General features: G+C 40.2%; 1 protein-coding gene across 2 annotated transcripts in view; it reads right to left on the reverse strand.

Moving 5' to 3' along the window:
• The window catches only part of AIG1 (androgen-induced 1), a 229,512-nt gene that overhangs the window by 35,034 nt on the left and 178,528 nt on the right, over window positions 1–15,950 (reverse strand). For both annotated transcript variants that reach the window (XM_012655566.1, XM_012655565.1), the window contains exon 4: window positions 4,326–4,441. In XM_012655566.1, the coding sequence (XP_012511020.1) occupies window positions 4,326–4,441 (116 nt within the window). The remainder of the gene's footprint in view (window positions 1–4,325; window positions 4,442–15,950) is intronic.

The raw sequence follows: 15,950 nt of genomic DNA on the forward strand, positions 1-15,950 counted from the left end.
TCTAAGACTTTTGAATTTGAGTACACTTATTTTTATTTTGAGAATTTTTTCTCGTGTTTAAAAATAATACAAGCAAAAAAATAATAATGTACGTTTCCAGCAGAAACTTGAGAAAACAGAAAAGTTTCAGCAGGAAAACAAAAAATAACCCACAATTGCCCAGCTGAGAGATAATCAAGTTTGGCGGTAGACAGAATTCTGATATGAGATAATTTAGGATTGCATCACAAAAGGAAGATCATACTTCGTTCTGATTTTCCCTTGGTTTACTTTCTGTGTTGGAAAATTATTCAATGAACACATTTGGGGAAATGAGATTTGGAATATGGAATTTATCTAAAATCATTAGGGCCCTGAGACAACAGAAATCTCTGTTTTGTTTTAAATAACCTCACAGCAGTGAGAAGAAATATTTATTCATAAGAAGAAACTCTCAGGATCCATTTTATCCCCTTTGCTAACACCTACTTTCTCCTGACGTGCGGCATGTAGGGGTTGGCAGGTATTATCCACGGCCACTGAGATCTCACGTGAGCTCTGACTGAATGAGAAGCCACCAGGGGAAGGGGAATGGCCGGGGGCTTAAATTAGACTCCTTGAGTCAGAGGAGACCTCTGGTGAGCCCTTGGGGATGTGAATTTTCTAGGGTTTGAATTGGTTTCCTCTTTCTGTGTCCTGCAGATTGAAAAGCAGAGCCATGAGCAGCGGCAGAACTGCAGGGAGACAAGGATTCCAGGTGCTTGTAGGATGGAGGGAGGCAGCCTGGGAATAGATTCCGCTCCAAAAGGCCACACCAGGTGAAGCAAAGATGTCTTCTCTCATATAATATGCCAACTAGAGGGTGACAGCAGTCAGGACCCCATGACCTTAAAATTCGCTATTTTACTCAGCCTCCTGGAAGATTTCCTAATAGTTCTTTTATAATTAAAAAACAATAAAAATGATATTTTCATATCCTTTAGAGTTGTTTTTAATTTTTAAAGCGAAGAGTGTACAAGTGAAACAGAATGAGTAAAAGGAACCACAATTCTCAAACCCTTGGAAAAGCAACACTACCCACTCCTTTGTTGAGGAGCTTCTGAGAATGGATAATAGCCAATATAGAGACTTTTTGCTGTGAGCCAGGCATTGTTCTATGGGCTCTACAGGTATGTGCTGCCCTCCCTCTGCTTTACATCTGAGGGAGCCAAGGCTCAGAAGGGTTAAGTGTAGGGGCCAGAATTCCAATCCAGGAAGTGGGCTTAGCTACCAGGCTTGGCTGCTTCTGATGTATTTCTCCAAAACCAAACCAAACACTCACTTCACATGTTCACCCCTAGTGTTACTCTTGCCACAGTGAGAGGCAGTGGAGGGTACGGTTGCTATTGCACACTCTGGAGCCACACGCCGGGGCTTGCACTGGAGTGCTGGCAACAGTCCAGTGGCTTGTCCTGGGCAAGTCATACAATCTCTCTAAACTTTAGCTTCTTTCTTCGTAAAATGGGCAAGATCATGCCTATCTCAAGGGATCATTTAGGGGAACTAGGTAAGACAATGTTTGGAAAGCACTTGGTACAGTGTCTGGCTCAAATGAATGGTGCTCATGATTCCTGATAATTGCTGTTGTATTAGAAACCAAGGAGCCCTCTGTGTTGTTATCCAGCATGAAGCAGTATGGATCCTCTCACTGAGTAGGGGAAATCTCACCAATAGGGTGCAGAGAAATGTGTGTGTGGGAGGGTCATGATGGAGGGGAGGTTGCCAGGAAAGAAGTTAACAGCTTCCCATAAATGACCAGGGGGATGTTTGTGTCCCAAACATTTGGCCAGTGGAGAGAGAAGCATGGTGGGGAGGCAGAAGTGGGAATGAAAGGAGGCTGGGATGGGCTTCGATGCTAAGCCCAGGGAGGACTGAGATCAGGCTGGGAAATGGAGCCACTAAGCGTGGGAAGTCAGTAGAAACCAATCAACGAGGGAAAGTGCGGGTATCCCTTGCTTTCTCAACTCTCGCTACCCAAACCTAGGAAGAGAGTAGATTCAGATGGGGACAAGACTTGTGAGACCAGAGAGCAAGTTAGAGTCCCAGCGAAGCAGACAGACAGCCCGGCCCGCAGTCCCCCAGATATAGTATGCTCAACCATACTCAGTATAGTAAAGACGTCTATTTATTTCATGATTAGCATGCAAAAAGAGGAATGCTTTCTTCCAGCTTGGCGTGAGTTTCTGGAATGTCCAGTTACAACACTGGTATATGCTATCAAAAGATTTCTATGCCAAACTTTTCACTGTTGTGTCACTGCTATGTCAGCCCTGAGATAGTCTGGAAAGGAACGAGAGCCAGTACCTTTTTGATAACATTTAAAATCCTTAGATTTACATAATGTGACATGATATGAGGGCCATTGTTTAGCTCTTGGCATAGCGACGAATGCCCAGGGCAGAACACCAAATGAAAAAGTCTCCTTTGGAAGTTTTCCTCAGAATAAATCTGAGGGAATTCGCTGGTTAATGAAAATACATGTCCAAACAAGTCCCGGTTTGCTTGGGAGTACACGGAGCTGGCAGGCCTCACTTGGCGTGCAGAGCGTGAGGAATGCTTCATTTTAATGAGGGATCCTGGGGGTCTATAATGAGGGCTATGTGGTATCTCCCATGTGTCTCTTTGGGATGTGGACTGATTATAATCATAGTGGAAGACAGGCCATCAGGAACTACAGAGTTTCTGAACTTCTGGGGCTCTACAAAATGCAGATAATTTAATAGCATATAACTGACTTTGCAAAAATACACCGAGAGTTCCCAGTGTGAAGAGCCTGCCTTTCCCACAGGTAAGCAAAGATAAGGGCAAAGTAATAAGACTGTATTTGGGGTGGGGGTGGGGAATAAAGAGTCGATTTTAAAGTAATGCTGTAGACAGTTCCAGATATGTTTTACACATTGTGGCATCCCTGGAATAATTGTGTAGACTCCCTATTTGACTATTTGAAAGGTAACAGTCATTTGAGTATCAAGTTCATATGTATAAAGCATACAAGTTCATTGTTAAGACAGAACTTTAGTCACATTGTATCTGTGAGTCCTGATCATTTGAACTTTTTTTTTTTTTTTTAAGAATCATAGAAAGTCAAAGGTTTAAGGTTTGGATGGGAGAAGAAAGCTTAGAAGGTGATTAGGAAAATAAATGCTTCCCCAGTCCTTGCCAATGGTCTTCACGTGGATGGAGTGGCAGATGGCATGAACTTTACCCCATGCTTGTTCTCGGGTCCATCCTCTGGATGTCCCCTTAGATCCAGCCACAGGGTGTGACCTCCTGGCAGCAAATCCCCTTTCTGCTCAGATCTAGCACATTATGTGATTGTTTATGCAAAGTATGTGAAGTACTGTACTGACCTTTATTTTATATTTCTTCTTCAGCTGGAGCAAAATGCTCCACGGAGACTGGGCCTCCCAAAGAGCTCCAGGCTTTTGGTGGGATTAAGCACAGTGGAGGGGTGTTTGGAAGAACATTATCCAGTCCTTCAGGCTTAAAGGAGGGAACGGTGACCCAGAACTCAGGACAAAAGAGTCCCAAGAGGCAGAAATGCTGGCAGGAGGAACCTCCTCTGTGTGTGTTAATATATCAAAGAGAGCTTGGAATTATAAAGAGAAATAAGAAATTCTCTATGTTAAGATAATTTTCGAAGTGTTAAAACCTGATAAGAATGGAAATTAATGTGAGATAAACTTGCCAGGCAAAAATTCTTTTACCAGATAAATTTGGCAGCTCACACTTAGGAGTTAACTGTGCCCAACAGACCAAATGAAGATTTCTTGTAGTTTATTTACCCCAATATTTAAAAACAAAACAGTTCAGTGCATTCTCTATGTAATAGGTAATTCTGGAATGCGTTTTAAATGGACTAAGGAAAATGCACATTTTCACTTGTTTCCTAGTAAATTTAAAGCCGTCGCTCTAAGAGGTCATTTCTTCTGTTCTCATTTGTGTTTGCTGCAACTCCCCCACCCCCCAGCAAAAGCAACAACAAAAAAATCTCAAGCAAAAAAGCCCTTAAGCAATAAAACTGGTGTCCAAGAAAAACATTTAGTTTGAAAAAGAGTTGAAAAAATGTAGCCTTGGAAGAACCACTGCTTACATGGGATTGTTCAACAAATTCCTGTTGTGTGAGGTTTGGCATATACTTTCTAAAAATATAAGCATCTGGGGAAACGAGACAAAGCCCAGGTCTTGGACCAAATGAGGCACACAGTGTGAATCTGTTAGTGATTATATCCATAATGAAATATGCGCCCAAATTTAGCAGTGCAAAATCTAATACAATAAGAAAGCCCAGCAGGCACGGTCCTTACCATAATATATAGCCAACAGCGAAGGTACATATGGCGGTGAGTCCGCTGGTCCTGCTGGGATACTGATGGTGTGATGTCCTCATCTCGATTAATATAAAGGGCAAAACCGTTGTGTGCTGAAAAAGAACAGAGACTAGGTGACACAGATTCTTATCATTGCCTCTCGATAATTGTTTTTTCTCCAGTAAGAGAATGCATGCTGTAAATTCCTAGGAAAATGCTGAGAAGAATGCAGTCTACGGCTCACTGAAGAGATGGTGCAGACACAAAGACATGTAGTGCATCAATTGCTCCATTGGTATTTTTATTCTGTATCTTAATTTTTGAAATTTTGTTTTTTCAGTTATGGGGAATTTCTATAACACAGAAAGATGTATAGAAAAAACTGGAACATAAGAAAGGAATAAAAATAACCATGTTAACATTTTGGTACATGTCCTATTTTTTTCCTCCCTGTTCATATTACTTACACATAGTTAAGATCATACCATGCATGCAATTTTGTCTTGAATTTTTATCACAATATTGCAGCATGAGAATTTTTGATATGTGATTTTAGAAATTCTTCTAGAACATCAGCCCTGACCATAGCTGCCTAAAACTCCATTATATGGATGCACCAAGATTTATTTAACCAATTCCTGTTCTTGGACATTAAGATGTAAAAGGTTTTCAATTTTTCATTTATTAAAAGTAACATGAGGAACATCTTTTATAGAACACTTTGTCTGAATGTTAAATTGTTTTTTATAGTTAGAGGCTATACATATTTTAAGGCTGTTGATATATAAAGCCAAATTATGTGTGTATCAGCAGCAGGTTAGGAAACAATGCCAAATTAGCTTCCAAAAAGGGTGTGCCAGTTTGCCCCAGCAGTGCATAAATTTAGAACTGATGTTTGAAGATAGAATCCCAAGAAGCTGAGTGGAACATTCCCTTTGTTTTTCTGATCTGGTGGCTACCCTAGATACTAAGATCAGTGGACCAGGATGGAGATGAAATTTATCTCACCCATAGGTAAGAAGAAAGGAAAGTCAAGTTTTTAAACCCCTCAAAGATCCAAATACTCTTGGTATTTACATTTGGTGGAAAGATATAAGGGACAAAGAACTTCTTAGATAAAATTAGGTCAGGATACGTGTTTACCTTCCAACACTGGAGATTTTCTCAAGAGTACAAAGATGGAAGAACTGAAGACTGACCCATTAGCAGGTTTAAATTCTATTTAATACCTCCTAAACAGCCATAAAAAGACAACTTTGTCTTGCTCTTGTTGTACTGTTTTCACATTCAAGGAAAAGGCAGGAAATTGAATGTTATGATTTTCAAACTCTAATAAGTATTTTACAAAATGGAACCAGGTGGCAGGTAGACATTGGCAGGTAACAGGCAAGTTGCGGATATCAAGATGAACACCTTTGAAGCAACTTACTGTTTATATTCATAGAAAAAATGGAAAGACATGATTTTGTAAGAAATATTAAGACCAGACATTCTTTGCTTCAAACATTCTCCTCTAGGTAATAGTTCTGACTGCCAATACATAGGTAATTAGAGTGTGGCATTCCCAGAAAGTCAGGTGAGTGATCCCACAGTTGGCTAGCTTTATATTTTTTTATCTTTCATCTTACCTATTATCATTGTTTTAAAACAGTATAATTATTTTTGAAGGGAACCACAAAAAATGTATGCATGTGCTAATACGAGACAGTATGCATTTTAAAGATCTATTCTACTGGTTTTTCTTTATAACCTAGTTACCTCAGATGACATTGGCCCAGAAATTTCACCAACAGTTTGAGATGCCAACAATAGTTTTACAATGATGCCTTCATGTAAAATTCAAATATATAGCTAGCAATAAGGCTGTCTTACCAAATCTTACATAAAAAAAAAAAAATACCTGAAAATCAAACTTTTACACTGAAGACAATGTTAATTTGATGGCCTGAGTGGGTCAGAAATGACCATGATTTTTGGCTCATTGATGTTAGGAAATTTCTTAAATTCTACCTCTTCATTCATTTCTCCAAACCAAGTAATAAATCATCCATTTTTCTATAAGTTTACATTGGTTACATAAGTAACCACTCTGAATATGCTTAGTTATCCAGTTATCATTATTTTATCTAGCCTAGTTGCTGATTATCAGATGTCATGCATGGAAGGGTCAGGATGTGCTCTGATCATGCCAGGCAGAAAATCTAGTTGAAAAGGAAAGATCTTTCTAGATCACTTCATCATTGGCATCATCAGCACCAAAAAGGAGCAACTTGTTCCATCAGTGACATAACCGCTGACAAAAGATCACTTTATGGCTAGCCGTGAATGTGCAAGTTTGAACAGTGGCCAGTCTCAGGAGGAGGTTTTTCTACAGCAAGGTAACAACTTATCATTCAGAATTTTCATGCATTGAAGAATGTATACTTACCCTCTAAAAATTTGTATTAAAAATATGTTTACTCAAAAACAGTATACATTAACACATGTAAAATATTTATTGCAAATATAAATGTTGACCTACAGATAACTAAAGTTTTATGTACTAAAGAAATGGCAAAAATCTATAAATGGTCCTGCTGAATAGCTAAGTAGCCTTTAGCAGCTTAGTTATAATTTAAAATCTGCTATAACAGGAGGGATAATTATTTTAGAACTGCAGGTACAAGAAATACAGCTCCAATCCATTCTCAGGCAACACTCTGCTTTAATGACTTAAGAACCAAGAGGGAAATATTGAACTCCTGTTAAGACCATCAGCTGCATAAGCACGGTAATCTTATGTTTTGTTCACTGTGGTATCCGCAGCACTTAGAAAAGAGCCTGGCACAAAGGAGGTACTTGATCAATATTTGCTGAGATAATTTAATCTTCAAAACGACATCCTAAGTGGGTATTATGAACTCCATTCTGCAGATGAGGCAAGAAAGGCTCAGAAAAGTTAATTATCTCGCCTAAGATCACAGAGCTAGTAAGTCTGGAGGTAGGATTCAAAAGCAGTTCTGCCTGCCTCCAAATGCCATGCTCTTTTTTCTACATTAGAATTATATTTTTAAAAGATATCAGAGTTGAATAATCTTTGAATCAATAAACGTGTGGTAGTACATAATTGAAGATTACTTATATTATCTCCCAACAGATTAGAACTACTTTTTAGTTGGGCCTCAAAATAAACCAAAAAGTCTTCACTGTAAAAAATGAATTTTGCTAAATGTGTTCTTTCCTGTGGCATATTATTGTCTCAATAATTATACACAATAAAATCAGCTAGCACGAAGTCAGAACCTTCTAGTGGGATGATGACAGTTACAGATGGCTGGAAGCAGACTCCAGAATGATCTGTTTTTATTTCCTTAAACACAAAAACCATTTAAAACTTAACAGTATTCTCAGGTAGATGTAGATCCACTTTGGATAAACAAAAAAGGAGATAAAGTCTGGGTACCAGTGGGGGCTCTTAAGAATTGTATGGGACTGTTTTCTGCAGTACATTGTCAAGAGAACAGTTCCTCAGCAGCTGAGTTACTGTGTTGAAAACGTCTGACTTGTTTTAAGTGCTAAGGTGAAGGGTTGACAGCCCAAGGAATAAACCCTTGATCTTCCTTATAAACTCTGCCCTAGAAAGTCCTGGTCTAAGATATAAGTAGTGATGCTATCCTAAACTCTATCATCCATTATTGCTCATTTTGATGAAGAGCTGCATTTGGAAGATTGTGTCCAAAAAAAGAAGCCCAAACCTATTTGGGGCTATTGCATCCTCTGTGTTTTGGGGTTTGCATGGGTTCCCTGTGATGGAGCAGAGTGACTGTGGCCATGAACTGACTGGCCTCCCATGGCAAAAATCTATCTGTAGAGGTGACCCACCAGGTGGTGTTACCTCCACGCATGGCATGAGCAGAGGGATGGATTTGCAGAAGAACCCACGATTTCATTGCAGTGTGAAGACCCTGAAGCAGATGGGACAGGAAAAGGCTTTTGGAGAAGAGGCTCAAAGGAAGAAAGCAGTGTAGTGAAGTGGAAATATCAGGAAACTGGCATCTAAGATCCAGTTCTGATTTTGTCCCTCCTTATTCTATGACTGGCAGGTTCTCGCACATCTGGGAAGCTTAGTATCCTTCTCTGTTAGATGCGAGGGGTGGATTAAATTAGTGCTCCTCAAACTTCTGACATGAAGAACTAATGTTAAAAGTTTTTCTGTAACACATACCAAGGCTAACTGACCTATGCTTTAGGAAGAGTAGACACGGTGCCAGGGCTCATAATACCTTTAGGAGCCCAGGAAAATGTTTTAATTTCTTTCAAAATCAGAAGAAAAAAATGAACTTTCTGAGTTGAAAATTATATTCATCTTTATACCAATGTAGTCACAAAGCATCACATATATATATACACATATGTTTACACACACACACGTGCACACACACACACTCATTCATTGATGTATGAAGGGACCCATGAATACAAAGTGCCTAAAGCCTACCAAGGTCATTGTGTGGCCCTGTCATGTTACTTGATTTAAAAAAAAATTTTTTTTTAACTCAAATCATATTTTTTCTTAAATAAATATATTTAAAGGAAAACTTTATGTAAACTCTCACAAATGGACTATTCACTTGTCATAAATAGAGGATAGCCACAAAGGATACAATGAAAATGAATTAATCCTAATAAATTTTTGCTAGATGTGTTTGCCCGTCAAAGGCTCTGATTCCTGGGCCTGCTCTCTCTGTGTTGTGTAAGGGTGTTAGTAAGTAGCAGAGGAGCATTAAAGACACACTAGCTTGAAATAGAGACTCTCCTAAACAGAATCAGAAGGATTGAAAGATAATTCAGAGGGAATTACCTTTTCACTATGCGATTTCATATTATTTAATGCCAGGTCCCTGTGCCACATAAATTATCCTGTGTACCACCAGAGCTACACAGCCTACATGTTTGGATGCACTGGAATAGATTATTTATAAACTGTAGTTGTACCTTCTAACTACTAGATTATTTGATTTATAATGGATGTTCGTTGACCAGAAAAATGAAGAGACAAGTAAGTAGGGAGTTTAGGTGCTGATAGAGGAATGTAATGGTATTTAAAGAAACAGGTTCACACTATACGAGAAGGTTCTGGACTGGCAATTGGTGGTCTATACACTACAGGAAAAGTTTTAAAATAACCTTTGCTGTTGATTAACAGAAGGATAAAACTCTGTTGTGTGATGGTATAAACTCAGGGAAGCGGGATGGATGAATTAGCAGACCTCTCAAGATTGTTTTAGTTCTCTAGAATTGAGAGTGGTAATCAGAGTGTACAATACAAAAAATAATAGACAAGATTTGAAGACTGTGTTCAACTGACATTTTTCTGGTCTTTCCCCTTCTGTCCAAAATATTTTCTCGATGGGAGAGTACTGCTCCGATATCATACGAACACCAGGTAAAAATTGTTTCTTCCTAGGAAGCAAAACCAGCTTTTGAATGTGAGGTGTGAGGAGGCTTGTTGGGTCATAAGAGAGCTGGCAACCCCATACCCACCTGTTTGTAGGCACAGGCAGGCCTCTGGGGGTGCTCTCACAGCAACGTGTGGGTCAGATCATCAGGGGAGCTTGCTCTTGCCTTCACGTTTTCTAACATCCCTATGACAACTTCTGATCATAAATACAGGGAGGGCTGTGCGTATGTGTGTGAGTGTGTGTCAGTGTGTTCCTGCATTCTTGTGGGCACCCAGGCTTCAGGCAGGGCTAGAGATGTGGCAGAACTTGCCTGGGAGGATGCGGTGAGGGAGGGTCCCTGTGAGAGCCAACAAGTTTACAGGTGTATCGCAGATAAAAATAACACGGAAAACTGCCCTCGGATACAAAAAGTCGCACACTCCAGATTGTTGTTTGAATGTTTTGTTTGTTTTTTTCCTTTTTCCTCTCAGTCAACCGTAGAATGAAAGGGGATTAAAAATGAGAAATTTTAATTCTGAAATAAAGCAAGAAGAAATTTCCAGATTTGAAAATAAATCCCATGGTATTAACAAAACATGATCTAAAATGATAGGAAGACTGCCGATATCAGAAAACTGAGAAGCATCCCAAAACAAAACACTGGCTGATCCTGACCTTTGGCAGAGCTTCTGGGCCTCCCAAGTCAGTCAAATGCTTGATGAATGCAGGAAAATGCAGCACTGGACGGGGCACGGGCAGAATTGAGGTGGATCTTCCCTTGGGGCAACTATAAGCTCAGTTAGTGGATCAGGTGTTTCTCCTCTTCAAGGGGGACAGAAATGACATCTCAGGCAGCTTGGAAACAAAACTGATGCAAACTCTAAAAAAACCCTGAATTTTTATCTCTGAAAATTGGACTAAATGTTTTATCCTGAAACTGTCATTATTAATTTTACTCATTGCTCAGCTCAAAATTTGCTATCATTCCTCAGTCCCTTCCTAGAAGAGGCATTGCAGTGTTTTGAATGACGGGAACTGCCAGTTTCAGCCACTGTAGGTTTCCATTTCTCCAGAAGTCAAATGGAACTTCCTGTTATCATAGGATTCCCGCTCCTAACTACTGTGGTGCTGGTTTTAGTTTGATGATGCCTGTAAATATGACATAGAACTTCTCCAGAAACGGCCAGAGCCTTTTGACTGTGGCCTTTGGGTGTGGCGTTGGATACCTGTTCCTGCTGGCTGTCACATCAGCCTGAGATGTCCTCAACCAGAGCAACCTCATTGGGCAAAACCAGGTTAGAAACAATGAAATCAGGAGCAAACACGTAGGTTCAGGTGGAACCAACACTTATTGAGTGTATGTTCCAGGCACTTCCAAAACTCTTTCTAGGCTAAATATTAAATTTGGGGTTTACTCAGTTCTAACATTAGCCCCAACAACTCTTAGGATATGGTTTTAATAATTAGGTCAAATAAACACAACAGTGCCAAGCATATATCTTGGAATTAAGAGCAACTATGCGTCATAGAAACCATTACACTAGGACGGTGACACGTTTCACTGGGCTATTATTTTTGCATTTAAAGAGCATTTTTAACATGACTGGAGGGCAGTGACTATCTCTTGCTGAATCTTCCTAATGAAGACATCCACGAGGTGCTAAGTGGCATCCATGAGGCTCCAGTGCGGTGTGTATTAATATTTTCTTTTTCCTTTTCAGCCTGCCAGCCTGTGGGCCACCAATTAAGGAATTCTTTCTGTGAACAGGACACCAGAGATGACCCAAGTTGTACCATAAAATGTAAGAGAGATTTTTAAGTGACCTAATGTTCACTTCTTCTGCCAAGATTTCACACTTAGTATTTGTAGTTCTCCCAGAATAGCACCTCTAATTACACCAATGGTTACAATATGATGATACACATGCAGCCCCACAGGCGTACAATGGTGCAAAGGCCAAAATGATCAGCTCTGCTTGGGCAGGTCAAGGGGAGACTTCACAGAGCAGCAGACAGTGGAGCTGGGTTTTTAAGTGTGACTAGGGGCTGACAAGCAGAGAAGGGGTAAAGGAAGGAGTTCATTTGCAAGGCCAAGGAAAAAGGGTGTCAAGGCTCAGTGCAGTCCACTAAAGGGACTATCACCATTGCAAGGCATGAAAGAGTATGGAGACCTGAGTTTGGGTGGGCGCAAATCCTGAGGGCTTTTAGATGGACTTTGTCCTGTAGGGGGCAGAGATTCTAGCGCTTAAACTCCTTCCATGGAGTTTAAGGTATACAGAAGAAGGAGAAAGAAACTTGGATATTAATAGTAGAAAGATCAAGCTAGAGGCACGTGAAGGCGGGAGCGGAGACTTATCTGCCAAGTCACTCCCCTCTCTGCCTTGCTCCTGTCCTGCTGGTCTTTTGTCAAGGAATAGACGATTCTCACCATGACTTTATTCTAGGCTTCTTCCTTAGCCTCTCTCCTCTCTCCTATATCTCTGCAGCCTCCTCACCTGCGATCTCACCCTTTCTACTCTTCTTTTCTCCTCTACTTTAATAAGCACCATAATACTGAAAATAACATAAGGAAAAGAACAAAAAGAAAGCTAGTCTGTAACTTTGGCAAATATCTATTTGACAGGTAAACATATAAATGTGACTTTTTTTTACCCCTCTGTGACTCTTCTGCTTCCCCTCTCATTAACTGATGTGCAAAAACACGGAGGACATAGCAATGGGAATAGCTGGCAGTCACTGAGTTCTGCTATTATCATACTTAGTTCTCACAACAATCCCAATGCAGTAGTCATCTTCGCCTTTGTTTTATACCTAAGGACATGGAGGAAACAGGGGTTAACTTGTCAAAGATGGTGTAGAACTTACAAACGGTGCAGCCAGCATTAGACCTCAGACCTATCTGACTCCAAAACGTGTGCTTTTACCAAGACACACTACTTCCCCTGCTCATTTCTTCATCTGTTCACTCATTCATTCAATACTTACTGTACTCTTACTATGTGCCAGTCATGATTCCAGGTACTTAAAATATATCCCAGAACAGAGCAAAGATCCTTGCCCTCCCAATGGATTATGGTTCTATGGAATACATTTCCATTAAGCTAATACGAATCTGAAGTCTTTCACCTTGGAAAAAACCTAATTCATGTGGGATGCATGTGCGAGATCTTACAGTAAAAGTGGTTCACACAATACATGCAAATAATAATTGAAATTATTTTGTGAGATCTATTTACTGCATGTCAGGAGCTGTACTAAGCACTTTACATGGATTAAAACTCATTTAATTCTCACAATAATCCCTGAGGTATATATTGATTATTGCCATCAATTCCATTTCACAGAAACTGAGGCACAGAGAAGTTAAGAGAGTTGCTCAAGTTTATCCAACTGGAAGGTGGTGAATTTGTGCTCAGACTTAGGCAGTTTGACTTCTGAGCCGACATTTTTAAATAGAGCCCATGGTGCTCTACTGCCTGTGGAGCACTGGGAAGATCTGAGGGTGGGGGAGTAGCCCGTGGGAGCTCTCGTATTAGGGAGGGCTAGCTCCCCATCTTATGCTTCTGCCTGAAAGAAGGAACCTAAAACTTTCTCTCATCTCCCCGCCATTCAGCTTGGTAAGAGTCCAGGGGCTGAGGGTTGAATGGCCCCTACATCCAAATATCAGATCAGTCTTTATGCTTATGTGAGAGGGTGAATCCCATGGGTGGTGAGGGCCTCATGCAGGTAGAGGGAAGGAATGAGAATAACCCCAAGCCACTGTCACGGGGCAACATTCTCTTTCTGAGATTTGTGCTACCTGTCTCGTCTTTCCAATGGCATACTCCCCTCAAAAGTATTTTTGAAGCATTTTCAGGGATGAGGTGAAGCGTGACAGAAGAGAGACCAAAAGGAAATATAGTAGAGGTGGACAGCCAGGGAAAGGTGAAATTTAATTAAGTTTTCCTGTAGTCAGTAAAATTTAAAGCATTGAAATAGTTTCTTAAAGATCATGAGAAAATGACAAGTTTGGGGAGCAACAACAGAAAAATGAAACTCATTGTTAAGAGCACTCTGAAATTTAACTAAAAAAAAAAAAAACTTAAAAATAACTAGACATTCAATGTTATTCACCCACTTCTCAGAAACTATTTTCTCAGTAGAATCTACGCATCCATAGCTATCAGCATCCTCCAATGTCAGGGCATGGCTCTCAAAACACAGTTCTGACTATTTGGTTCCCTTCTCTAAAATCTTCCCTCTACCTTCAATCAAAGGCCAAGTTTCTTGGCATTGCCACCAAAGGCCTACGTGATTCAGCCTACTTTTCTAAATTAATCACGTAACACTCTGGACTGGCAACTGTTATTGTTCCACTAAAAGACTTCAAACTTTCATGCCTTCATTCATGTTCTTCTCTCTGACTGGAATCCCTCGATATTTGGGATTTATCCCTTGTATATACATATAGCAGAGTCATTTTCTTCCCATTGAAGAATCATCCCTTGTATTTCTCTGCATCCACAGTTGGGTGGGGCCATGGAGGGTCTAGTTCTAGCCAATTGGCCTAGTAGTAGCAGAAGTGATAGGGATACTTCTGGATACTTCCGGGCCAATGCATTTAAAAGCTGGTGTGAGTTCCCTCCCTCTCTTCTCTGCCACAGCAACCTGGGAGCTATGTGTTGAGATGATGGAGACACAGGATGGAAGCATTCTGGATCCCTGAGTCACTACCTGGAAGGAAGCTGCTCTGGCAGGTCAACTGGATGGCAGCAGACTTCGTGTGGCCGAGAGATAAACCTTGTGGGGCCAACCCATGGAGAGCTCAGGACTAAGTTGCTATCTTAGAATAAGTCAGCCTATCCTGACTAATACACTATTCCACATTGTCAGCCCTGTCCCAGAAGGAGTTTATTTTTCCCTACTCCATACCTACATGGTGGCACTCAGTGATTATATGTACATATTATACATATAATATATATAAATGATATAGCGGTATGCCACATAATGCTATAGTTAGCATGAGGGAATGCGACCCTAGTGCATTGGGAACACTTTAGGGAGAAGGAACAAACCAAATTGATCATTGTATGCTCAGCTTTTGTTGAAGGAACATATTAGTATGAGTTTCTCTTAAGCAAATCTTGTTTTACCATTAGTTCTTATTACGAAAAAACCCCCTGCAATTTAAGAGGAATAAAAAACAAATTCCTGAATGCAATTTATAGGTAAATTAAAAAACACATTCCTCTTTAAGGAAGAAAAATGATAATTTTCTATTGCAGAAAGAAAAGGAGCTATTTTGCCCCAAATCATATTCATATGGATTAAGTCACCAAACTAAAGTTGCATATTCACAAAACATGTAGAAGCATTAATTTTTTGAAGTGAAAATAGTAACACATTTCCATCGACTTTTATAATTTCATCGCACTTTTCTATCACAGTGTGGGAGCAAATTTCAATGATCCTAAAGATGCCTCTTCACTGAATCTTCAAATACAATGATTTCAAATGGTTTTAATTTGCCCTTGTTTATGATAAAATAAATGTTATTTTGATTGATTGGCAAACGTCTACTAGCAGCAATAAGAGCAATTATGTTTGACATGGAGACATTATAAAATCTATAACCCAAACCTTTAAAGCCTGATTTAAAATGTCAAATTTGACTTATGAGAACCAGTCATAATTCTGCTTCATGCAAAAAGCATTAGGTTAATGCTGGAGCAAAGTACTGTTGCCAAGCGTGCACTGGCATAATTAATCAGGGATATTTCAGAAACGAGCCATCTCCAAGGGGTTATTGATTTACTGTCATGACACGTTTTTCTTATGGGCCGCGATGGTGCTCTGGAACTGGGATGCACTGGCATGTATTTTTCAGTGACTAAGCCTTGATCTGTCCTCCTGGATTCCTGCCATCCTTGCACTGACATCTGCAAACACTCACACTTGACAGCCTCATGCCTGAGCGTGGTGGCTTCCAAGCTGATTAGAATTAGTTCAGAGGGGTTTTGGACTAGTCTGAGTGTAATCGAAAGCAGAGAGCCATGAGTCTCAGGAGAGTGACATGCACCCTGCAAATGGCATCATGTGCATGTGCAGACACAGACACATACTCAAATACACACATGAGCACATGCCCGTGCATTCACATGCATGCAAACACACACAAGCACACACTCACGCACTCACACACATGCAAACACACACAAGC

The sequence above is a fragment of the Propithecus coquereli genome, unplaced genomic scaffold (genome assembly GCF_000956105.1).
Source record: "Propithecus coquereli isolate 6110/MARCELLA unplaced genomic scaffold, Pcoq_1.0 Scaffold48, whole genome shotgun sequence".
NCBI lineage: Eukaryota > Metazoa > Chordata > Mammalia > Primates > Indriidae > Propithecus > Propithecus coquereli.